Raw genomic sequence first — 25,937 nt, 5'->3', positions numbered from 1 at the left:
GAGTGGTTTCTTTTCGACAGTTGATGATTTATCGTCAATAATGGGTTTTCATCTATAATGAGTCTTTTCTACAGTTGATTTATCGTCAATTATGGGTTTTCATCTGTATTGAGTTATCATCATTAGTGATGTAATCATATATAATCCGATGAATAGTGAGTGGGTGATCATGAGACATATTGATTTTGAGCTCGGTATAATCATCCCGATTCCCATAATAAACTGACCCCGCATAAACAATATAATATGTACTTATTGTTGGTGTAATTTGTGTAATGTTGTGAGCTAACATAGTTGTTTTGTGTACCCCCTCTCCTCGCCTTACCCGTCTCTGCATAACCACGCCCCAACCAGTGTTCCAAAGTGTCGCTTACTCGGGTGAGTTATTTCTCAACAATAAACCACACTACTTTTTTAAAATTATTTTGCTCGCTTTTTATATTTCCACAAAAGATTTTTTGCCGTTTTTTTTCATCGCAAACTTTCTGAACTTTTTTCTTTTTCCTTTGCCCGCATGCTTGTTTGTAGTTTTTGCTAGATCGCATCCTAATTGCATCCGCTTTTGTGACTAACACCTTTCTTTTTACAGATCTAGTTGAACCTGTAGATAATAGAAACAAGAGAGATGGACCGTGAACCATTGTTAGTGTGAAACTGCGCACATAACGCATGTCGTCAACATCTTTCTCCCATACTACTGCAAACATTGAATAAAGAAGAATACTAGATATTACTTCCATCTGCATTTAAATTGAAACCAATGTCGCTACTGACTTTGTACCTATTGGATCTAGCCCGTTTAGCACGCACTCTGTCTCTCTTAAACTAAAAGATTCTATGGTGAAATATAGTTCTGCATATGAAATGTAAGCGGCGAATTGTCAGATTTTTTGCACTCCTTTTTTTCTTTATTCTATGACTGCAAATCACATGTATGCACAGTGGCGCCCTGCCGTTTCTACTTACACATCAAACGCATTACTGTCATTGCGTAGCGACTTTGGTAGTCTGTGCAGTTTAGTCGTGGCTCGGCAACAGTCGACACGCTTCCATGTCATATTTCCCTCTGTTTCTATTATATATAGTACAACCGCAGGCAAACAAATAATGTTTGAAGTGTCATCTGTAACGATTTGATAGAAAACTGTAATCACAAATTTACATAAGACATTTTAGCTGTTGAAATTGTCTTTCTGATCAAGAAAGAATTTCTATAAATATGATTTAAGATTTTCACGTTCAAAAAAAAAATTATTTCTAAATTTAAAAAAATCAAATATACTAATTTCAGTTGTCTGTGATGATGTGCGTAAGTTATTCCTGCGTAAAATCTTCTTCAATAAACTCAAATTCGTTTTGAATTTGAGTATCATTTTCAAAATTGTAACTGAATATCTAAAGAATGATTCATTTAAGCGATAAAGTAGGTAATACATATAATATTTTGACAGATTTTTTTTTTTCAAAATAAGCCGTAATTTTTCACAGGTCTGCCCTCGTTTAAATATAAAATTGAGACTAATTCTGGCACACAGTCACGCCCACAACTTAATTACGTAGATCGGTTTATCTTTACAATGAATACAGCAGTAAGTATTGGCAGACTAGTTTAGAATATTAGTAAAATGACATATTGTACCTATCGTTTTTGAAAGATCCTATTGAAATAAAGTATGAATGCGGGGAATGTACAAAAAAGCTACATTTAAATGTTTGATATTCTATAAAAAGGTACACATTTAATATACAGTGAATTCTCGATCGATCTTTCTCTGAATAATCGTTTTCCTGCATTCGTCGTTTGTTCCTTCCAGTCCCGAATTAATTTCGTACAAAACTTGCAAAACTGGATAACAACGATCGTTCCTCTATGTCTCGTTTTACAGCATTTATCGTTTAAAGCACGCAAAACCGTATTTCGAGATAAATGCTTGGTTTCAATTAACATTAGTCGTTAGTTGTCGTTATGTTGTTGCGGTGTCAAACACGGCGGTGCGTGAGTGTTGTTCTGCAATGATCTCAGTGATGGAACTGACGTACTCGAACCCCTTACACATTGGCGAATCGCTGAAGTCTCTATACGTGTTATAAGAATATGAAAACTTTACCGGTAAAATATTACGCAAACAAAAAGGCATGGACGATTACGAACATTTTGAATTTGTTTTTAAGAGACGTTGACGCAGCAATGGGCGTAAAGCAACGAAATATTTCATTATTCATTGGCAACTGTGTAGATCACGCAAGTTACACGACATTTTTATGAATCTAGCATTTTTCTATATTCCCGCATCCATTGTTTTCCCGCATTCATCTTTTTTTTTCAATATTCCCTTCAAAACGACAGATAGAGGTTTCACTGTAACACATAAATGTGTTTAAAAATACAAACGGCAGGATTTTTTTCCAATTTTTAACCTTTCAAATTATGCACTTTTTTACGCCGGACGGTTCATTTTGAAGGTTGCGCTCTAAAACTATAAAGTAAAAGATACCTAACAATCTAACGACAACTAATATCAGAAGCGGCCGCCGGCAGCGATCGGTTGAATAAAATAGTACAAAAACTGCGTACTATTAACGATAAATGTGGTAAAACGATGCTTAGAGGAACGATCGATACAATCTATTTTTGGATGAAAAATGAAATCGTGCAGGAAAACGTTTATTCGAGAAAAGGTCGATTGAGATGTCACTATATAATTTATGATCTTACGTTAAGGACAAGATTCTACTTAGTGATAAATCACAGTAAAAGTTTTGCAATAAGTGAAATAGTATTCAATGTTGCTGTATCCACAATGACAAAATATATTATACTTGTAAGTATTTTGTTAATACTTAATAATTTTAAATATTCTCAGTTCAACGGAACACGATTTTGACATATATATGAAGGCCATGGGCTAATGTAGCGTCTTCCGCCAGCGCGTAAAGTTTAATATTACGCGAGGACAGAAATATTACACATCAATATTCCAAAATACAAGACCATCTTGAAAGATAAACTGAATTTGGATCGCCTGTATCTTTTTGACTTGATGTTATGACATACAGAGCTCCAGGCCAAAGAGGCCTCTTTCTCTTTCGTAATGAGTTTATATAATGGTTGTTGAAATAGATTAGTCGCCAGTCGGGGATGCCCGATGAAGACATGGCACGATCAAGTGAATCAGATACTATAGTGAATAAATCAGATGAATGTGAACGAGGCAAGGAGTGTGTGCCAAGACCGAGTTGTTTGGCGGTCTGTCCTCTGCCTACCCCTGCGGAAAACGGAGTGATGGTTAGTTAGTTAGTTATCAAAGTTACAGATAAGTAACTTTACAAATCATTTATCAATCAAGAAAAAAGTGCATTATCAACTTTTCCAATGTGAAAAAATTAACTCCTAAGTTTTCCATTTAACTGTTCACTTATTTGTTTTCTTTGAATTTCTGCTAACCTAAACAACACCTTGTAGAAAAGGAAATAGACAATTATTTAAAACATTGTTAGTTCCTTAGGATATTTGCATGGCTTTATATTGAGTACCACCCTTTTTACAAGCTCACAATTTCATCAAAAAATAATTCACTACTATTTGTTTTATAGTTAGCATCAAATTACACTGTAGTCCTGTAATTAAAAAAATATATATTATTGTAGAAAAATGTTGTCATGACCTGTACAAAGATCTCTCAGATCTGACCTTATGAAATAATATATTATGCACTTCTATCAAACGGTATTTCATGGAAGCCAAAATAAACGACTGCGAAATAGGCGGCTGTGTTGGAAATCTCCATAAATAATAAAAACAAGGGAGATAGGTCAACCGTTATTAGTATGAAACCAGGCGCACAACGCGTGTCGTCAACGTCGTTCATTGTTTGATCGTAGCTCGGTGACAATCGGCACGCTCCCTTGTCATTTCTATTATCTATGCGAATCTCCAATATAAAGTGCGTTCCGGCTCTGTCATATACATCTAGTTTACGCGTAGATATTTCGTTATTGAATAATGTTTTTATTAATATTGAATGACCATTCCAGTAATGGCGTACATGGAGATGTTCGGCAACTGCAGTCATTCCCCGCAAGCGAGCACGGAATTCCTACGTCACTCGGTACACGCAGCGTACAACGCGACGCAGCAATCGCAACACGGCGGTCAATTCCTGTCGTCACAGACCTTGCAGCAGCTGGCGGGCCAGACCCAGATGGGCGAGTTCAGTCACAACGGTTCCGTGATGACGGTGAATTCGCAAAATGGGTCGTTGTTGACGATGAATGCCCAGAACGGGTCGGTGGTGACCATGAATGGCCAGGCGGTGCTGGCATTGCCCAATGGCCAAGTGGGACTGCAGAACGGGTTGCTGAACTACAACCAGATGACGCAGAGTCACACCCTCCATCAGTTCAGCATGTCTTCAACCAATTCATCGAGTCAACAACTGAGGTTAGTACCTTAAGGATTTATTGTAGAGATGCAACAGATAGTAAATTGGCCGGATACTGGATAGCTGGCGCACGCCTCGACCAGATAGCCGGCAAAATATTCTATACCCCAGCTGTTGAACTCAAATATGGGTCATATTAACGATCTGTTCTCATGTGACAAATGTCAACAGCGTACAAATGTTGGGTGCGAGTTTGTTATGTTTCAAATAGCCGGCAAAATATTCCATAGCCCAGCAGTTGAACTCAAATATGGGTCATATTAACGATCTCTTCTCATGTGACAAATGTCAACAGCGTACAAATGTTGGGTGCGAGTTTGTTGTGTTTCAAATAGCCGGCAAAATATTCCATAGCCCAGCAGTTGAACTCAAATATGGGTCATATTAACGATCTGTTCTCATGTGACAAATGTCAACAGCGTACAAATGTTAGGTGCGAGTTTGTTGTGTTTCAAATAGCCGGCAAAATATTCCATAGCCCAGCTATTGAACTCAAATATGAGTCATATAAACGATCTGTTCTCATGTGACAAATGTCAACAGCGTACAAATGTTGGGTGCGAGTTTGTCGTGTTTCCCGATTATGTACTGGTGCCGAAGGTATCAAAGGCATTAGTTCCTTGGAGTATCTTCCATTGAAATATTGGTAGAACAAGGACAGTATTCCCATTTGATACCTGTGCTCTAAAAATTGCAATCGGTTTGTTAAGGTGGGGGAATCTAGCAAACAAACAAGGTAAAATCTATCAAATATTTTAGGGCTCCAGACAGCAGATGCAGGTGGCTGCATCAACGGGACGAACTTGCGATTTTTACAGGGTCAGTAGTTGTGTACTATCTGCAGTATATCTGCGGGGCCTGTACAGTAGGCCCAATTTCTGAGAGGCTAACTTGACTCTGGCTTCGGTGGAGGCCACGTGCCTTAGCTAGTTACACCAAACATAATATTGTCATACGACCAGATTGTCATTTGCATAGTACAAAGCCAGCAGCGAGTTAATAATTATTGTCTATTTTATCTTCCAGTGGATTCTCTTCCCCGCTGCGCTCCCCACACCTGAACCGCTCCGACTCGGTGCGATCCTCGGGCTCATCGTGCACAGCGCGGGGGCCTTCGGCGTGCGCAGGGCCCCCTCTGCCCCCCACCTGCCCCCCGCCGGGCCTGCCGCCCCCGGTACCCAGCCCCGAGGCACCCCCGCCTGCTCTGCCGCCAAAGAGGGGGAAAGCAAGACTGGTACAAAATAGAAAATTAAGAAAAAATAATGTTCCCAGAAAATTTGACCGCCGGCATTCCGTCTATGGGGCGGTTAGAACACCATATTGTCTGATTGAGATTGATTGATTTTAAATGAATCCATGTATTAATGGAGTTAAATTTTTATGGATCAATACTTGTTTTAAATACATGTTGTATGTAATACAAACATTGAATTTTTTTTTTAAGGTTTTCCAAGGAATCGAAAGACAAACTTCTTAACTAGGAACTTCAGTAACTTTCACTGTATGGATTAATCCACCAATACATGATTTTCCGCTAATATAAAGATTAAAAACCGTATGCAAAAAAACAGGCATTCTCTTTGATAGATTATCTCCAAAAAATAAATATCTCAACAATTTTTAGTATTATTTATTGTGTTGTATTTTTCCAGACGCCCTGTCAATCCCCCGCTAAGCCCGTGAGCCCCGTGCCCCCGCTGCCCCCTGCCTCCCCCCTGCCACCGCCCAGCCCGCGGCCCCCGCACTCTCTCAGCCCCGCGCCCAAATTCCAATTTGACCCTCCGCACTCTGTCGACACGGTAGACGAGGCACTGCTCATGGTTAGTACAAGAAACAATCCAAGAATCTTTAACTTATCCATTTGGACCTCAATATAGGTGATCCAAATTCAGTCAGTCTGGCTGTCCTTTCCAGAGAATCTGTCAAATCTATGTGCTAGTGGTGATTCCATGACGCTTGATCCCCTGACAGTTGATCCCCCGGACAGTTGATCCCTCGACAGATTTCCCTCGCTCAGTTGATCCCCCAAAGGATTATTTCTATTGTACTTTGATATAACGTATGCGGAGAGGGTAAACAGCCGTATAACAAAAGTCGATATATTTATATCTGCTGGCGTCTTCACTGGAAATCCGCTATGTAAATATTTTTGCTTTCGGAGTAGTATGCAGAAAGGATGTATCGTCGATTAACAAAAGACAATATATTTATATGTTCAGTCGACTTAGGTGAAATATGATGTACTTACTTACATAAATATAATATAACTAAGTGTCCGAAGGGGTGTGCAGATAGGATAGAAGACCAAATAATCAAAAGTCAACAAAAATTTGTGCAGTCGGCTTAGGGTAAATACGGCTCGAACTCTGGATCAACTGGCAGAGGGATTAACCATCCAGGTGATCAAGAGTTGTGTCATAGCTGATGGTAGATTCTACATTGGTCTGTGGCCTTTATATATAGGTGAAAATTGCGTTCCTTTGACCTGCGCATGTTTAAAATTACCACCATTTTTTTTTTTAATTTTTAGGTTTCATTGCGTTTGATTAAAACCTTAGACACATTACACTAAATTATGCGTGCATAATTTGGGAGTATTATAAGTTGGGGTGACACACTACGCTATAACCTTCCTCGGGAGAGGGGGTCCCATTTTTGTATGGGATCTGTCACTTTGGCAGATATGAACTGTGGCACCCGGCTGACTCGAGCATTCAATCCAAAGAATTCCAAAAACAAATCTGTTATTCACATTTCAGACTGATGACTGCTTTGTAGCGCTGAACTTATGAGCCTAAGCTGAAAATTCTTCAAAGATATTAATTGTTCTGTTTTGAATGTTTGGCAGAATGTGGAGGATGACGCGTGGCAGCATTCCCCCAACAAGCCGGGCATGTTCCCCGTGGAAGACACCGACTTGGAGCAGCAGACCAATACCAGTTCCAGCCCCTGTAGCCGGGACCCTGACGCCAACAACGAGAATGAGGTGCGTTACTCATTTCTTTATTTATATTTATTAACCTTTATGTACCTGAAGGTAAGAATCACGCATCACCCAAAGATTCCAACGTAATATTGACATCGAATGACTCAGCGCCATTTTGGTTTTTTCTCGAGACAAAGCCTTTAAAAAAATGTTATTGTGATTCGGGGAGAGGTGGGGGGGGGGGGGGGGGGGGGGATGGTGCGATATCAATCGATTACCAAATAGTTATAGGCAGGGGCGTTCTTGTCCAGAGCTATTGGGACTATGGCACTAATTTATGATGCTGAAGTGAGTGGGGAAGGAGATGAGAAAGAGGAAGTATCTGGCTGTTCTGATTGATATTTGGTCTTTTGTTTTAAGGATGAGCCGGACCTGATCCTGGAGATGGACGTGTCCGCGTACCTGGTGACCAACCCGGCTCCCGGCAGGACGGGGCAGGAGGACGCGGTGGACATCCGCGGGGGCCACCCTGACGCACTCATCGTCCACGCCATCAAGTCCACCAAAAGTAATTATTACTAACTTTATCCACTAAAAGAGGATGAACCTACACACAACGGTTTAATTACAAAACAGAACATTATTATATCGGGGATTATTAAAAATAAAAGACTGTTGACTCAGACCTATGACGTTTATTGACACTGCGCACACTCGTTATAATCTCCCACGTGACGCATCAGGACTGCCAACATGGCCATACATAACATCCTTTCCTCCTTTATTTTTTTTTTTATTTTCAAACAATTTACAATACCAAATAAAACTTAAACATAATCACTATGACTAAATCTGACAGGAGGTTTCACCAATCTGCCAGCCCTAGTTACTACATCAGTTTTCCCACTAGTGCTGGGTAAAGGCTCACTATCATTTTTATTTTCTTGACTTCCCAAGTCATACCATTTATCGGGATTTTCATAATTTGATTTTAACTTAATGCAACTTTTTTTTATTTGGTTAACATGGACCTTTTTTACCTCTCCTCCGATTAAAAGAATTAAATACATACAATTAAATTCGTTAATTCGTGAGAAATAGTTTGGATGCAGGTTATCATTTATCCATTCGGGCGACATCTACCCAAATTTGGATATCATTGCTACTGCCCTTGAGCGATAGCCACCCAAATATGGGTAGCATCGCTAAGGCCTTTGAGCGATAGCTACCCAAATTTGGATAGCACCGCTAATGCCTTTGAGCGATACCTACCCATATTTGTGTAGGTGAGTTTTATGAATAAAAATGAATTTATTTTGAACTTCCCGCAAGCAGCTAATTTGTTTGGTTGCTAGCTTGATTAAGCTTTTATGGAATCCCCAAAGATGTCAATAATTTTTCTTTCATGGAATATTCTACAATGTTTTGTATTGTGTAGTCTGCGCGTAGACGCTATTTTGAATTGTTTTCTAAGAATGGAATATCTGTTACAAGTTGAAATTTAGGATTTTTTTAAATGTCTGAGACTACAGACGTTTACGGTAGACCACAGACAATATATATGAATTAGTATAAGTAGGGTAATTTCAGTAACTAACATACAGAATTCTCGCATTCATAAATATAACAATAATTTTTTTTTAAACTTACAGATATGGGATAAATAGTGAAATATAGGTAGATTTATTGGCTTTAAACCACAGTAAGCAGTTTATATGTTGTATTTTAAATGCCGATAAATGTCAAGGACTCTTTTTAAAATACACTATCGCTCGAGTGGTTAACAAGTTCTGTTCTTTCAGATTTCCCCACACAACACACTCTCTCCTGGCACACACACCTTGCTTTATTCACATTCTTGCATTGTCTCATACATACTCTTCTACTATTCAAATACTTGATACCTCAATTATTCTACATTTCACTTTCGCTTCATATATTCTCCTTACACTTCTTTCTTCATTCATCTGCTCCACATTACAAACTACAGGGTTTTCCAATAAGAGGTGTTATTTTGATATTCAATCGTAAAAGATCAATGGATTCGTTGCTTGTATGGCACGTAGCGCCGTCTTGTTGAAAGTAAACGTTGTACAGATCAATACCATCCAATTCCGGAAATAAAAAATCATTAATCATCTCTCGATAGCGCAATCTATTCACCATAACTGTTGCTCCAGCCTCATTTTCGAAAAAGTAAGGTCCAATGACTCCGCCGGAACATAAACCGCACGAAATAGTCACACGTCGAGGATAGAGAGGCTTTTCAACAATAACTCTTGGGTTTTCCGAGCCCCAGATGCGACAATTTTGCTTGTTGACGAAGCCACCGAGGTGGAAATCGGCCTCATCATTCAAGATGATTTGCATTTGATTCACTCAAGTGAATTTTAATAATTTCAATGCATTGTTGAAGCGTGTATCGTTCCATTTCTATTAATGGCATAGTTTCTACTTGTCAAATGTCAAAAAATGACAGCTTCAAAAGTAACATCTACCAAAATAGCAGGCTATTCAAAATAACACCTCTTATTGGAAAACCCTGTATTTAAACGTCTCTTTCTTATTCTTATTCATAATGCTTTCATCTGCCTTTCATTCTTTCCCGATCTTCATGTTTTATCTTATGTGTTTTATAATTAATCCGACCCCCCCCAATCCATTTATGAGTTAAGCACATTATTCTGCAGTCGACAACCATGTCAAAAATATTATGTAATATATAAACCTTGTTCTGGCAAAAGTTATAAATACGATTTTAAGATATATACGGTGTCCGGAAACCGTAGTACAAAAAGGAATCTGATGAATCTACATCACATGCCTTCCATTGATATGCTTGGTGTAAGTCTATGTGACCAGCTCAGGCACGAGGATTCATCCAAGCCAGAGTCCAGCTAGCCTCTCAGAAGCTGGGCGTACTGTACAGGGCCTGCAGATACACAACTGCTGACCCTGTACAAATGGCAAGTGCGCTCCACTGTTGAATTTGACAGCCACCTCTGGTCTGGAGCCCCAAAATACTTGAAAAAGACCTTTAACTAAAACGGCTGTCCGTTTGATAAATTCCCCTATCTTAACAAATAGATTGCAATCAGTAGAGCATTGGCGTCAGGTATTCTACCGGAATTACAATGGAAGATGCTCCGAGGAACTAGCGTCATTGATCCCTTCGGCACCGATGCATAGTCGGGAAACGAGCCAAACGTGCGCCCAACATATATACATGGTTGACATTTGTCACATGACAATGTCTCTTCACTCCTTCCTCTCCACACAGCATCCATATGAGATGACATAGGCCCTGAAGGAAATTATTTATGATAATATAGTTAATGTAACGTTCAACGCTTCGTCGCATTTCAAAAGACATTAAACAGCTGATATTTCCCTAGCAACCATTTTCAAATTTGTCCTTAAAAATTCCACCTTCACTTACTCAAATCCAAAAAAGTTACACCACAAAATCGACTCCAAATGTGACGTAGATTCGCCAGTTTTCCACTTGTACCACTAATCTCCAGACGCGATGTACATAATAATTATATTGCCTAAAAAATTTATTTTCCAGATTATTAAGTTTAGCCAGAAATAGTAAATGATTATTTATCGTAGTCAAATTTTGTAGATTTATTTGAACCAAGCGTTTTAAATTCACCTTAGTTTAAAATGTTTAAAGTAGCGCTTGAATTAAAGCTAGTAAAATTCTGTTAGCTGTTAAATGTTACAATTAATTTGATATTTTCGCACAGAATATTTAATGCTCACATTTATAGTTATAATTTCATTATAAATCATTAAAACGATGAATTGTAATTTTTCTTTATGCCGCCTCTCATCAGATAAAGAATTCAAAGACGCAAGTAAGTATTTGGCTTTTTGCTTGTATTTTTTTTTTTCACCACTCTTTAGGTACATTTTTCTGTGTGACCGAATCAAACGACAGAATCTGGAATAGTCTAGAACGGCCAATAACTTTTTTGAATACAGAGAGATATTTTGTATGCTAATGTAGAAGCTTGGCACCTAAAACTGTTGGTGTTTTTAAGATATATATATATTGTAGTTGTTTTACTGTTATTCACCGCTCATCCATTCCCCAAGTTTTTAAGTTGTTATAAGTAATATCTGCTTTAGTGTAAGTTGAGTCCTGAACGTGCCACTGCATTACGTCATCACCATCGGAGAGTGTTGAGTGTCATTACGACTGTCGAACCTGTATATATTTTTAACTCTTTGCACGCGGCCGTATCAACTGTTGTTACGGCAAAAAGTCCATACTCACACGCGGCTGTATCAACAGTTGATACTGAAACTTTGACGGCCGATATTCCAGCGCTCTTTCGTCATAAATGTATTTCTTGCTCACTTGGACATTCGTAGAACTATCACGATGCTGACATCTACAAGAATTTCTCAAAAATAAAATTGTATTTCATAAAAAAAGATCGATAATCAAGTGCGCCTCTTCGCGCCTTTTAATCCTTTAGTTTACATTTTTGTCAACGGATGGCGTTAGTAGTATGTAATTCATAACTTTACATAACTAAAAATGATAGGTGTTCATGGTGTCCCACTTGTGTCTATCAACGTAGTGGCCTATGTACACACACGCCGAGTGAATGGCGGGACCACATTCAAAAGATACGGTACGTCTTTGTATGAAATTTTATGTTTTTGTTTTTATAAACATCTACGAGTGTTGACACGCGAGGATTTGTTTTCATATTGTGGAGAATAATCTGTTCTGTCTATGTAGTCCAATAAATCATGCCAGAATGCTATAATTTACATTTAATTGCGTGCATAGGTACTTGAAAATATGTACCGCGTACGGGTATAGATAAAACGGAGCAAATTAACGCGTTCAAAAGGTTAATCAATTATTTATATCAAAAGGTAGTGTGTTTTTACCATCACCACCTCTACATTCAATGCCAAGTACAAGAGTAACTTGTACTGCGTGTCTTAAGGGGACTTGTGTTGGTAAAGCTTGACGTAATACCTGCCCCGGTATTGCAGAAGTTCGCTCCAATTAGTAGAACTGTGCATTCGTGCGGTGATCTTCTCTTGTATATGATGCATGTTTGGGGGCGGTGCCTGGAACGTTACAGTGAGAATTAAACGGTTGCACTTGACATTTCCAAGGCCTTTCACTTGGTTTGGCACCGAGGACTTGTCGACAAACTGCATTCTTACCGACTTCTCTCGACCGCATCCGGCAAACTATACATCTAAAAATACAAATTTTCTTGCATGGTCCTTTTATAACGCCTTTTATTACGTTTCCAGGTTTCTCCTACCAGGAAGCGTTCCTCACGACGTACCGCACATTTGTGTCGCCGATGAACCTGATAGAGAAGCTGAGCAGGCGGCATGCCTTCCTTGCGCGCCACGGCAAGCGCACAAAGGCGCGGGAGGTGCAGGCCCTACTCACCAGGGTCGTGGAGGATCTCACGTAAGTTAATCAGATCAGTTCAGATACTCTCAGTATCACCCCGGTGAAAGACCACCATTCAGAATCGAAACATTGTTTGAAATGGCTTTAGCTTTGTTTGGTGAACTGATTCGAATAGTCATGTACTTCCCAACCTTCCTCCTACCCATCTCTTTCATTTCACACTCTCTTCAGCCTCACAACATACCCCAATAGGGGATGTCACAGTCCCACCGATTCCAGACGATTGGGACTCTTGTGCGGTACAGGCTAATTTGTTCGCTTTTGGGAACAACTCATATGATCTCACAGAAATCATTGTATCCCCCTTACTGTTGTGGTGAGAAATATGATCTAAACGATTTTAGAAGGAGAAAACACCACGGTTTGTATTCAAATCTAGAAGTTAATTAGAGTAGAAAAAATTTACAAGATTTATTCGTTATTTTAGTACGAAATGACAAAAAAATGAAGTGACATAATATTATATGTTAATAATATATTTGTCTAATATAATAAGTGTGTTTTATATTTTTTTATTATCAGTACTTTTGGTTACAAAAAACGTAAAGTGATCCATTTTAATTTTAATTAGTGTTTACTAAACCTATGAGTTTTGTCTTCAATAATTAAATATTACAATTTGAGATTTTCCTCATAAGTTATTCTAAAAATAAATATTGTCCTTGACTTGTAGAAAAGTCAATAGATGTCACACATTAAAAATAAAAATATAATGTTTTTATCCAGGACACTTTCTACGTTGCATTTAGTTCAAGTTGATCTTGCTATCATACATAAAGATTAAATAAAAGTGTGCGGTGAGAAAATGAAGATTATTCGAAGTATGACATAGTTAAATATAACCGAAGGAGATAGGGTCCCATTAGCTAAGTTGGTAGGGCGGTGTCCCAGTAAGGCGAGGGACCTGGGTTCAAGTGTTAGATGCGACTGTATCCTTTTCTGACTTCAATAATTTAAAAAAATTGTAAAATTAAAAAAAAATTATATGAAAAAATTGTATGAAATACTCCGATCGTCTGACAGAATGGGCCTGAGGCCTGAGGGATTAAGACAGATTAATCATCCATTTTTGGCCTATAGTTTGGTTATTTAAAAGGTAATTAAATATTGTTTTAGAAATTTCATTCAATAGCACCATTACTCTTGTCTCAGTATACTTTGCTAGAACATCTTTTCCTCCGTGTGGTATCTTGAACAAGTCGTTAAATTCTTCTAATGTGTTGTAACGTTTTGGCTTGCAGTATCGCAGAGGTGGACGAGGAAATGCTTCAGAGGGTGATGGACTTTGAGTACGGCCTGGTGAGCTCTGGAGAGCTGGCCATAGCCAAAGTCCTCAGGGTCATAATCCTGGACAAATACAAGAGCAAACAGCTGATGGTAATACTATTCATAGTTTAAGACTCTTTTGAAAAAAAATCCGCAGAAAATAATTAATCATGCAAAAAAAAATTCGTAATTAAAAATTTATTATGGTCCGCGCACAAAAAATTGTATATTTAAAAAAAAAAATATTATTTTATCAAAAAATAAATTTCGTAAATCTAAAAATCTGTGGTTTTAATTGCCGTAAAATTTCGATTTACGTGCTTATATGGTTTTACGTGTCTTAATTTGCATTATTATTTCTCTCAATCTGGCCGTGATGCTAACCGGTCGCGAAAATTCGATTTTCATGGAAATATGTCATGTTTGTACGTATCTTCTTAGAATATCTGATTTTTAAGACCGGTTGCGATTTACGTGGAAATACGTTAGTTTAATTTTATTTGTTTATTCGAAAGTGGTTTTTGAGGTACAGTCGATTTTTAAGCTCCACTTGCTCTGTCTAAACATAGTCAGACAATGTTTAGACTTATTCTTAAGTTACACTTAAGATTTATTACTGTTCGCTTACAACTAAGATTAATAACTAGTGACTTTCAACTAAGACTATTGTAACCCTGTATTATCACTGACTTCCACCTGAGAATCCTCTTTGTTTCCAGCAACAGCAGCAGTCGTATCCTTGCCAGACGGTGTCGCTGTCCGCCCAGCGCCTGTCAGTGTTGGAGCTGAAGGCAGAGGCCATAGCGGAGCAGATGACGCTGATGGATGCGGAACTGTTTACGCGGATCCCGGCTCCCGAGGCTCTGCTGTGGGCACGGGACCAGTGCGAGGAGCGGAGCCCTAACCTCACGCGCTTCACCGAGCACTTCAACAAGATGAGTTACTGGTAAGTCACCAACCACTCAAACGATGGAGATTTCCAGGTATTCGGCCATTCGATTTAATTACCATACCTCCAAACATTAATACTGAAACATATGAACTGCTTGAACGTGGTTGAAAGCCGATAAATCTGCCTGGATTTCAGCGTTCATTAAATCATTAAATTTATAATTCATTTTAATTCGTAAAAATCACCTACCTAAATTTGGGTATCCGTTGTTCGAGTGACTAACAAAATGTACTATTAAAATTATACAGGATGGATGGAATTATGTGGACATAATTACACATGGGGAGAATTACACCTGCTCGTCAAAAAAACCTTTATTGTACTAAGGGTAGAGCTATCCTGACTTTTGTTTTTTTTTTTCAAATAGGAAATTAGTTTAGCACACACTAAAAATAGTCTCACTTTTGGTGCCCCGATATTTGAGCCGGTTAAGATACTTTAACAATTTTTCATATGTATGTACTTAGGCCCAGTTGCATCGCAGAAATTCACGTGTGACGAAGTCGTCAATTGGTCATTTGAAAGGTCCCCGTTAATCGCCGATTCACAATTTGTTCAAAAGCTGAAACGGACTTGGAATCGGCATCTATCGAGGACCTTTCAACTGTCAAAAAAATCAAATGGCGCCATTTGATAACAATATTACATTTGAATTTCCGTAAAACAACCCGGCCTTATTTGGCCATTGACGGCACATTATTTCCAACGGCTAGCTATATTTTGAAACAATATTGATTGTAGTATATTGAAACAAATTTTTTTTCTCTTTTTATTAGAAAAATATTACCAATAAAAAAGTCAATAAAAAAATAAATAAAGAAAAAAGTTAAAAATTTTTTCAATATACTATTATAATGGAAATCCACCACGAATTTTCAGTATCATAAATAGAAATATTACAAGAGTAATGCGTATTGTTCGGTTTTAGGGCCCGTTCGCGCATTCTGGAGCAGGAGGAGGCCAAGGAGCGCGAGAAGTACGTCAGCAAGTTCATCAAGGTGATGAAGCACCTGCGCAAGATGAACAACTTCAACAGCTATCTGGCGCTGCTTTCGGCCCTGGACTCGGCGCCCATCCGCCGCCTCGAGTGGCAGAAGCAGATCACCGACAGCCTGCGCGAGTACTGCGCGCTCATCGACAGCAGCTCCAGCTTCAGGGCGTACCGGCACGCGCTGGCCGAGGCGCTTCCACCCTGCATACCTTACATGTGAGTTACTTGCAAGCAATAGGCTTGTCCGAGTTGGAGGGAAGGTTTACCAAGCTTAAGAATTTGCTGATGAGGCGACAGCAACGTCAGCTGTTCCGATGACTGAAGAAATAACAACACTTAGATCAATGAGAGTTTATTTATTGACTCAGTATTATTAGACTTTTTTTACATTAGCTCCACACAGAAGGAATTATTTTTCTCGGGGCCTAATATCGCCTTTGGGGATGTTATGTTGGGATCTTTTTAAGTAAAGGAATGAGCGGAAGTTCTGGGAAGGAAAAGAGTCCAGTTGGAGTGGTCAAAGGGTCTCCTTTAACAGACGTCTCCTTATCTGGCCCACCACTCAGTTGGTTAGCAGACGCATCCACCGCCAAGACCTAGACAAACCTCACCCCAGAACCTGGGCGCACCCCTACTAAAACACCGTTCGTGGCTTGCCACTTGAGGTGACCTATGGCAGTGGAGCTGGCTATACGGTTATATGAATCCTGCAAATTCCATATATCAGCATATCAGGGACATCGGCTTCTTTAATTTAATGAATTCCATACATCGACATCATGTGCTTCCCTCCCATTTATGAACAGTATCGCAATTTTCTCAAATCAGAGAAAACAAAATATTCAAGACATAGACAGTAGAAACAAGGGAGAAGGGGCATCAACCATTATGAGTATTGCACCTTGCGCACATCGCGTGTAGCCAACATTGTTTACCCATACTACCACTTATCACATCTATTGCCTTTGTTTCTACCTGTACACTAAACGCATAACTTTAATTAGATAGTACGTGCCGTTTGGTCGTAGCCCGGCGACAGTTAGCACGCTTTCAATCTATACTTCACATTGTTTCTTCATTTATGCTAATTTGACCGCTTGTTTCCAGTGGGCTGGTGCTTCAAGACCTGACATTTGTGCACATCGGCAACACGGACCTGCTGGCTGACGGGACCGTCAACTTCTCCAAGCGCTGGCAACAGTACCATATCTTGGACAACATGAAGCGCTTCAGTCAAGCGTGAGTCGCCACTGTCTCTTCCCATCCTCTTGTTTGTCTTGGCTTGGCAGAAATGCTAATATTCCTTGTGTGTTTGTCTATTTGCAGAGTTTGATATGGAAACATTCCTCGTATGTTTGCAGAGCTTGATGTGCTCACATTCCTTGTTTGTTTTCTCTGTGCGTAGCTTTTGTAAAATTCAATGTACAAATGACTAAAATAAAATGAATCAATAAATAAATAAAAAATAGCTTTTTGTAAAAAAATAACTTGTTTATTTGTCTGTTTGCAGTCAATACACCTTCAAGAAGAACGAGCGCATCATGGCCATGTTCAACGGCTTTGACGACGTGCTGAACGAGGAGGCCATGTGGCAGATCTCCGAGGCCATCAAGCCCCGCGGGGGCAAGAAGCCCCCCGCGCCATAACACAAGCCCCAGAGACATAAGAAACTAGGTAATTTAACCGCAACAAAAAGCAGCAAAGTTAAAAGTATTTTGAGGCTGCCGAATTTAACAGTGGGGCGCACTTGCGATCTACATGGGGTCAGCAGTAGTGTACTCTTAAAGTATCTGCGGGCACCAAAGATATTAGAAGAACGAGATATGCTATGTTGGCCGCCGGACCGTAGGCGGAGTACTACCTAATTAGGGTACTTTGAATACTATCGGGACGTGTACGCACAGAAATCTGTTCTATGTATTAGTGTCAACTGAAACGATACGTCCTTAGCGTAAGCGAAGGTGTGCAGTAGTATTGGTGAACAAAACCGGCGACACTGGGTAAAACAATTCCACACAGTATGAACTGCTCATAGCACATCTCGTTCTTCTAATATCTTTGGCGGGCACTGTCGTACAAATATTTTGTATTGCTAACACACATTCAAAATAGTAATTTTATTTCAATTGTTGTTTTTTGTTTTTTGCAGGATGCTTAAAAACTGAGTGAACCACAATACCCTCTTGGAGCCTCTACGCTTCATTCTACGATATATCTATATTGCTTCTTTGAAATCAATGCCAAAAATCTTCTCCGCTCTTCAAGTAATGTGTTTAACTCTATTGTGTAATACGGACCTGTCTCTATTGTAGTGAATGTTTTGTACATATCAACGATTGCTGAGTTAATTTAGGAGATCTAGGAGAGATGACTATTATAAACCAGTATTTCTTACATCCATCCTTTTAAAATATGTACTTCTTTAGGTTCAAAACTAATTTTACCCCACATAAACTGCCAAAGGAGAATGGGAAGTTTTGGCGTCACCCCTCATTTTTGACGTTGAACAGTTAATTTGACGTTAAACAATTAATTTGACGCTGAACAATTAATTGGATGTTGAATAATTAATTTGCCATTTTCCGATATTATTTGACGTTCTTGTTGTTGTTTGACATTTAAAACTTTATTTGACGTCTCGTAGATACAAATGGATAGGTATTTTTTTAGCAGAATGTTAGTTACTTTAACAACTTATCTCAAATGTATGTCCGTTAATAGTTTTACTGTCTTCAAAGTGAACTAAAGTAATTAACTAATCTATAAATAGTATAAAATAAACAATAAAATCCAAATAAATGGAATATTTCTGAACGTATCCTAAAACTAATAACTGTTTTTGAAAGGTGATGAAATATGCCTTCAAACTTTACTACATATTTGAAATCTCTAAATAGTATAAAATAAAGTCGCTATCCGCGTCTGTCTGTTTGTCCGTTTAGTTCTTCTAAACTACGCAACGGATTTTGATAGGGTTTTCACTATCATTTAAAGAATTTCTTCCGGAAGGTTTACATACATGATATATAGATATTGTATACTTATAGAACGTAGAGAAAAGTTGATGTTTTGTAATCAAGTCGTAAAAAAAATATTATCAAGCGCTTACATTGCTAACAATGAGATATATCAAAATAATGTACTACGGAATTGTATATCTTAAAAAGGCCTACATAAAAGTCTGCGATGGTATCTATCTCCAGTATATATAACCCCCAGCTACGCCGGGTTTTCTTCAGCTAGTATTCTAATATGACTATAACTTTCAAGACAATTTAACTTCAAACAGGCAGACATTTGATGTTGGTTGTTAATAGAACTAATGTTTTACATATATATGTCAACTATTACTATATATAGTAGTATTGAGGGGTGGAATGTCCCATACCTTTTCACCTATTCTCCTTTGTCTGCATATAAATTGTGTAACATTTGATTATTTGTATGACTTTGATAAATTGGCCTAGTTGGGTGCCTAAATGAAGAATGATATATATTGATCATACGGAGAGGTTTCAAACAATTTAGCCACTTCAATTTTTATGAGAAGTTTAGATATTTTAGCAGCATGCTTTCTGAACAATATACTTTAAACAAATATGTAGTTTTAAGTTAGATTTCAATCAAAATGTATTCACTCCAGTGGGTACCTACAAAACATGATGTGCAAGTGAACCCCAAATGAAAACTCAACTGTGGGTTTAAAATATGGTTTATAATAGGTTTCAAAGTGGGGAGCGCACTCATTTTGGTACCGAAACTTTATGACTTTGATATTCGGACTTTGTGACTTTGGTACCGGGACTTTGTGACTTTGGTACCGGGACTTTGTGACTCTGGTACCGGGACTTTGCGACTTTGGCACCGGGACTTTGTGACTTTGAGACCGGGACTTTGTTATCAAGACTTTGGGAACGGTACTGGGGGTCACTTGGTTGTTAAGGAAGAGATTGCAAGTGTGCTAAAATCTCTTGTTTGGCTGCACAATCATTATTTCCATGCACAATATTCTTAATTATTTATAAATCTGGGACTTAGCGCTAGAAATGCCTTTGTCAAACTTGTGAATTTTTCAGAAATTAAGATTTTATGTCGAATTCTTGGCATAAAAAACTCTTCAACAATATTTAAACTTCTGATAGATAACGGAACTAAAACCTAACAGGACTCCAATAACTGACATATTAATATTTTTCATAATACTGTCTTAATTTGTAAAATGGACCCAGTGGCGCCATCTACCCACGATCTACGATAATCCACAAACACTTATTCAATAATAATTGTAAAATGACCGAAAGAAACAAACACTTATTCATTAGTAATTGCAAAATGACCGAAAGAAACAAACACTTATTCAATAATAATTGCAAAATGACCGAAAGAAACAAACACTTATTCAATAATAATTTTAAAATGACCGAAAGAAACAAACACTTATTCAATAATAATTGCAAAATGACCGAAAGAAACAAACACTTATTCAATAATAATTTTAAAATGACCGAAAGAAACAAACACTTATTCAATAATAATTGCAAAATGACAGAAAGAAACAAACACTTATTCATAGATATAGATATAAACTGACATAGGCCTTTCTAGCATTAACTCCCAGAGATATATTACTGTAGGTTTTTACACAAGTATTTCAGCATCGCAGTCAATATTAATTCATCGTGTGTTCGGCATTTGATATACATTATATATTATTATTATTATTATATTTTCGTTGATTCGAGTTACCAATATCGTAGGTTAGGATGGTTACAAAATCGTTAATATTTTAAATGTATTTATTTAAATGATATTTTTTAATGACTTTAGATGGTGTGTTGAATGCTGGTTTTATAAATGATTCACTTTTATAATAAATATGAATAAGGTTAGTTTGAGAGTAAAAATAATAGACGTTCATACACAGAGAAGAATAAATAAATAAATTTTGTATAGATCATATTATTATCATGTTATTTTGCCATTTTTTATTGATCCTAAACATTATGAATAATTTTAAGTGATATACCGTAATCACCTATTATATATTATTAAGTGATATACCATAATCACCTATTATATATTATTACGTATATCAAAATAAGGAAGATCCATGTATTATTATTTCAATATTTTATTCTTAAGTTTTATTTATGTGTATTATTTTATGATATAAACATTTTTATATTTATGTTTTTGATATCAATAAAGTTAGTTATTATAATTTGTTTTTTTTTTTCATTTTGTTTCTTTTTTTTTACAGATTTTTTGCTTTCTATGGGATGCTATTTATATACAGTAGAGCCTCGATAATTCAAACTGCTAAATGACCCCTCTCTCTTCATACCGAGGGTGCTAACGATATGTTTTTCTGTGGGTATGTGAGAACTCTTGCAGTGCTGTACGTGGTGTTTTAGGTTATAAACGAGATTTCCTTTCCAAAATGAAAACATAAACCTCAACCTTGGTCCAAAAGTGTGCCATATTGGATAGTTTGAAAGATGGAGTGTCCGCAACTTCACTTTCATTGACCGCTCAGGTCTCTGGCATATTTTATCAGCAGATCGGAGTATTTCCACTTTGCAATTAAATTCAAATAAATGGAATATTTCTGATCATATTTGAAAAATAAAACTTAATACGCTTTCAAATTTTATTGTTAGAAATAAACACATGATTTAAAAATATAATTTTTTTTAAATTGCTCACTTTACATTCTTTGTAACTAAAATTACTGACATAGAAAAATCAATAAAAATGCATGCATTTTATTAGACAAATGTATTACAAACATTATGGTGACCTCACTTTTTCGTCATTTCATATAAAAATTATTTAAAATTCAGCGAACCACTTGGGGCGACCAATGGCAGAGGTGTTGGTTATCCAATAAATTATTCCCGGGGCGACGGTACCCATACCCGCCTCCCAAATTAAAAGTATAATTTATTCCTAAACAAACAGCTGTTTGATTTAATTTTTTCTATCTAACAAACTAAAATCCGAACAGGTTTTGTTTTTCATCAGTTGGAATTATCAAGGCTCTGCTGAATGGATGTTGGTATCTGATATAGCCAGAAAATGGTTTCCGATGTTTGTTGAATGTATTTTCTTAGGATGTATTTGTAAAGTTGTAATTGTGTAAGTAATGTAATCAAATACAACGCTAGAGGATATTGCACCAATAAATGTTTATTTTAGCATTTGACAAGGACTAATATCTTGAAATTACTAAATAAAAGCAATATATAGGTGTTTCTTCTTAATTTACTATTTATAGAACTATTTTCTTTAATTATTATTACATTGAAACAAAATAATACCGCTTTAGTGACGAATATAGATAATAGAAACAGAGGAGATTATTATTGTGATGTATGGTAATAAGTTGGGTATTCAAGCGATAGATGGCACTAGTCATAAAGCTTACTCCAGAGTCCGACAGATGTCGCTAGAGTGTATCAATTGCCTGTGGGATATTATTGACAGACAACAAGCTTCTAGACACAGAAAATTACCAACCCCCGGGTAATGAACAGTGTAGCTAAATCCAGACTTATTAATATTTACGTAAATAAACACAATTATAGTAAAAGAACCTTTTACTTTATCAAAAAGTTCCCAACACAGAAATCTGCAAGTAAAGCAGAGACAATTATTATTATAATTTATTGAGCAGACAGCATTTTGCTGGCGCGCTCATGTCTTATTTCACAATAACAGTAATTGAGTAGTTTTAAATTTTAAAATAAGTTAGTCTACAAATAAAAATCCCTTCGAGCTCTATATTGGTTTTTATTAGTAGTGCCAATGACTTGTTGTGGAAGTTTGTTCCATGCATCCATTACTCTATTTGCGAGGAAGTGTTTCCTAGGATTGGATGCAAAAGATATTTAGTTTGAGTGTCCACCGAGATTTGTATTTCTCTTGATGGTGAAAAATATGTACTCTAGTTTGGAAAACATATTCCAGGAGAGTTCACACATATATTTTGTATATTTGTAACATCATGTCCGGTGACAGGTTAAGTAATGCTTTCTTTTGTTTTAACTATGTTAGTGGAATTGCTCTTTTATTTATTTATTTCATTTTTGGGAAATCGACAGTTTACATTTAATCAGTTTATACCTAAGTATTATACAGGGTGTCCGGAAACTCGTAGTACAAGCGGGAAACTGGTGAATCTACATCACATTTGGAGTCGATTTTGTAGTATATTTTTTTTTGATTTGAGCTTTCGTTATCGAGTAAATCGAGTTAGAAGTTGATTTTTTTATTTTTTTTTTATTCAAATTCTTATAAATTATTACTGAAGATCAAAGTACCCAACTAATTAAAACTATTTGAAAGTAAAACAAATGAAGAAACTCGGATTTGAAGCATTATTTTGAAATCACCCTTCATTTAATCCGGTGTAATCATAAAATATTTCTGCTCTGCAGGGTTAAAACATCTGTTGTTCAACCCTAAACACCAGAAAAAAACTTTAACCCTAAAATAGCCGAAAAATATTTTTTTTTGGTTTTTTTTGTGAAAATGCTCAAATCAAAAAACTTAATGTTTATTTGGGTTCCCCATGTGGTGTAGATTCTCCAGTTTCCCGCTTGTACTACGAGTTTCCGGACACCGTGTATAGTAAAATAAAACCAATTATGGATTTCCTCCTTGTGACTTTACCTCTACTGAAACAGCATAATATGGAATAAGTTATTTAAATTTGTGAGAAAGGAATATGAATTGAAAAATTTATACAAAACAAAAGATTATATAAAATGAAAAATTTACAAAACAATACATTCATCAATACATTTATATCCAAGGAGAGAGGATGTAGATATAAATCAAATCATAATAGAGAAATAAACAATAGAGACATAAACATTATTCACAAACCATCAGAGAAATATTCTTTTATGGACCTCTTGTATTTTGTAAGTTTGCAACTGAAAATATCAACCTTGGATAATTTGTAATTATTGCATAGTTTGTTCAGGCAAGAATTCTGCTTAGAGTTCGTTTTGCTTTGATCAACCCTGAACAGGACACAAGAGCGTGTTGAACGCGCAGGTACATTGAATGGAATCTTGTTTAGCAACTCTGGGCATTGAATATTTTTGTTAACTACTTTATACAGGAATAGTGCATCCTTATGATGCCTCCGTACACTCTCTTTAAAACTCTTTTAAACCATTATTAGTATAAAATAGCGCACATAAAAGTGTCACCAATATCATACTGCGTATCGGCAATGCCTGCTCTGTATTTCTGCCTACAAACCAAATGCATAACTTTCATTGATAGTCTGCGCAGTTTGGTCGTACAGTCGGCATACTTCCGTGTCATATCTCCTTTGTTTCTATTATCATGTATCATCGGCTACACTTCAATATGAATTGACACTGAAGTGGTATTTCCAAAATGTGATTGTATTTAATAATATTATGTATTCTAATAACCGTGCAGCTTTCTAGAAAAGTAATATTATTATTTCTTTTTTTATATACGTAAAGTAACGTATGGATGTTTAGAGTAGAAATAAAATAGATAGTTTCGAGCCTAGGATTGTAATAGTTTTTTAATAATATAAACATAACATAGTCAGAGGGTTTGTAGTACATAATATAATACGGAGATTACATAGTGAATAATATTATTTATTAACTAGAGAATGAAACACCACTTGCGTAATTCCACTTTTAAAAATGGCCTGCAAATAAGACGTAAAATATATTATTATGAGTAGGTACCTACCCTAATAGTTTGTCTAGATTTAAAATATTTTTTATGTTATTTTGATAATTTCCTTGAAACATCCATCAGTTCCAATTTTTAAATGTTCATACTGGTACGAACGGCCGGATTTACTCGCAAAGGAAATTGTGTTGTGTAAATTAAAAATTGAATGGAAGTAGTTAGTCCTGGATTGATCATGAACCATCAATAATCGATCCAATCACTTTTTCAAAAATCAATTGATCGACTGTCAGCACCTGTGACAGGCATGGCGAGCGACCATAGATGTATATATTTTATATATCAGGTCGAAAAATAGAGATGGTAGATAAAATAATTGCAGTCCCAGCCTGTGGACGACAGCGAAACAGAAATAGAGATTAACCCGTAACGAGGTTAATACCCACTTGTTGAAGTAAAGCCAGTAGAAGAAATATCCAAAGGCAAAATGAACGCATAAGGTGGACACTGTAATTGCAGTGCTTCATGACGTGCTTGGGAACTATTCCTCCACACTGCAAATGCAGGGCTCCGTCTCCTAGGGGTTAACCATCTATATTAACAATTTATACATTTATTATCTATGTCACCACGGCGGTCGATCGATCTGTTGGCGATCGATCTGTTGTCGATCGATCTGTTGTATTTTTTCTGTGTTTAAAAGAAACTGATCATTTCGCCATTGGGTCGAGATCGACCCAGGACTAATGGGAATTGAAACAAGGCGGTTTATTTAAACAGGTGTGTGTTATTAACAACATCTATGTGTTATTGCTTGTACATGAAAATCTCAGATGGTAAAGCTAATAAAGCAATAGTCACAGTGACTAAATCATAATAACACGTCAGTTGCAGTACATATTATTTAAAAGAAGTTTATTCCTCGTTGCTGAAGTTAGCTCATTAACTGAACAATAATTATTCGTGGTTTCGCTCAATAACATTCGGTTTTAAAGACCAGTAACTAAATGCTGTTACACTATTGATTGTGTAAGCATTACAGTATAAATGCTCTGTTTATTTTGGCTTGTAATAAACTTTTGTATTACATGTATTATGTACAAACAATTAGTAGTTCTACGTAATTGCAATCAATATGTATTTGAATTGTGCCGCTCAAAACGTAATTCTCAGTGTTAAAAATCTGTAAAGCTTCTGTTGCATTGTAG

General features: G+C 36.8%; 1 protein-coding gene across 3 annotated transcripts in view; it reads left to right on the top strand.

Annotated features, from left to right (window-relative positions):
* Positions 1-21,259, top strand: part of LOC149414877 (guanine nucleotide-releasing factor 2-like) — a 260,051-nt gene extending 238,792 nt beyond the window's left edge. For 2 of the 3 annotated variants that reach the window (XM_089643441.1, XM_089643439.1), the window contains exons 12-24: positions 355-378; positions 4,036-4,441; positions 5,469-5,676; positions 6,095-6,262; positions 7,291-7,428; positions 7,789-7,936; positions 12,661-12,826; positions 14,071-14,206; positions 14,815-15,041; positions 15,976-16,254; positions 17,146-17,277; positions 17,549-17,712; positions 18,188-21,259. In XM_089643441.1, coding sequence (XP_089499567.1) covers positions 355-378; positions 4,036-4,441; positions 5,469-5,676; positions 6,095-6,262; positions 7,291-7,428; positions 7,789-7,936; positions 12,661-12,826; positions 14,071-14,206; positions 14,815-15,041; positions 15,976-16,254; positions 17,146-17,277; positions 17,549-17,684 — 2,168 coding nt within the window. In that variant the 3' untranslated portion in view covers positions 17,685-17,712; positions 18,188-21,259. The remainder of the gene's footprint in view (positions 1-354; positions 379-4,035; positions 4,442-5,468; positions 5,677-6,094; positions 6,263-7,290; positions 7,429-7,788; positions 7,937-12,660; positions 12,827-14,070; positions 14,207-14,814; positions 15,042-15,975; positions 16,255-17,145; positions 17,278-17,548; positions 17,713-18,187) is intronic. The other variant, XM_089643440.1, reaches the window with a different exon arrangement.
* The last annotated feature ends 4,678 nt before the right edge of the window (positions 21,260-25,937 follow it).

This window comes from Hesperophylax consimilis, chromosome 19 (genome assembly GCF_061612785.1).
Source record: "Hesperophylax consimilis isolate HC1 chromosome 19, BYU_Hcon_1.0, whole genome shotgun sequence".
Lineage (NCBI taxonomy): Eukaryota > Metazoa > Arthropoda > Insecta > Trichoptera > Limnephilidae > Hesperophylax > Hesperophylax consimilis.
Note: the sequence above shows the minus strand (reverse complement) of the source record. Positions and strands in the feature narration are given on the sequence as shown.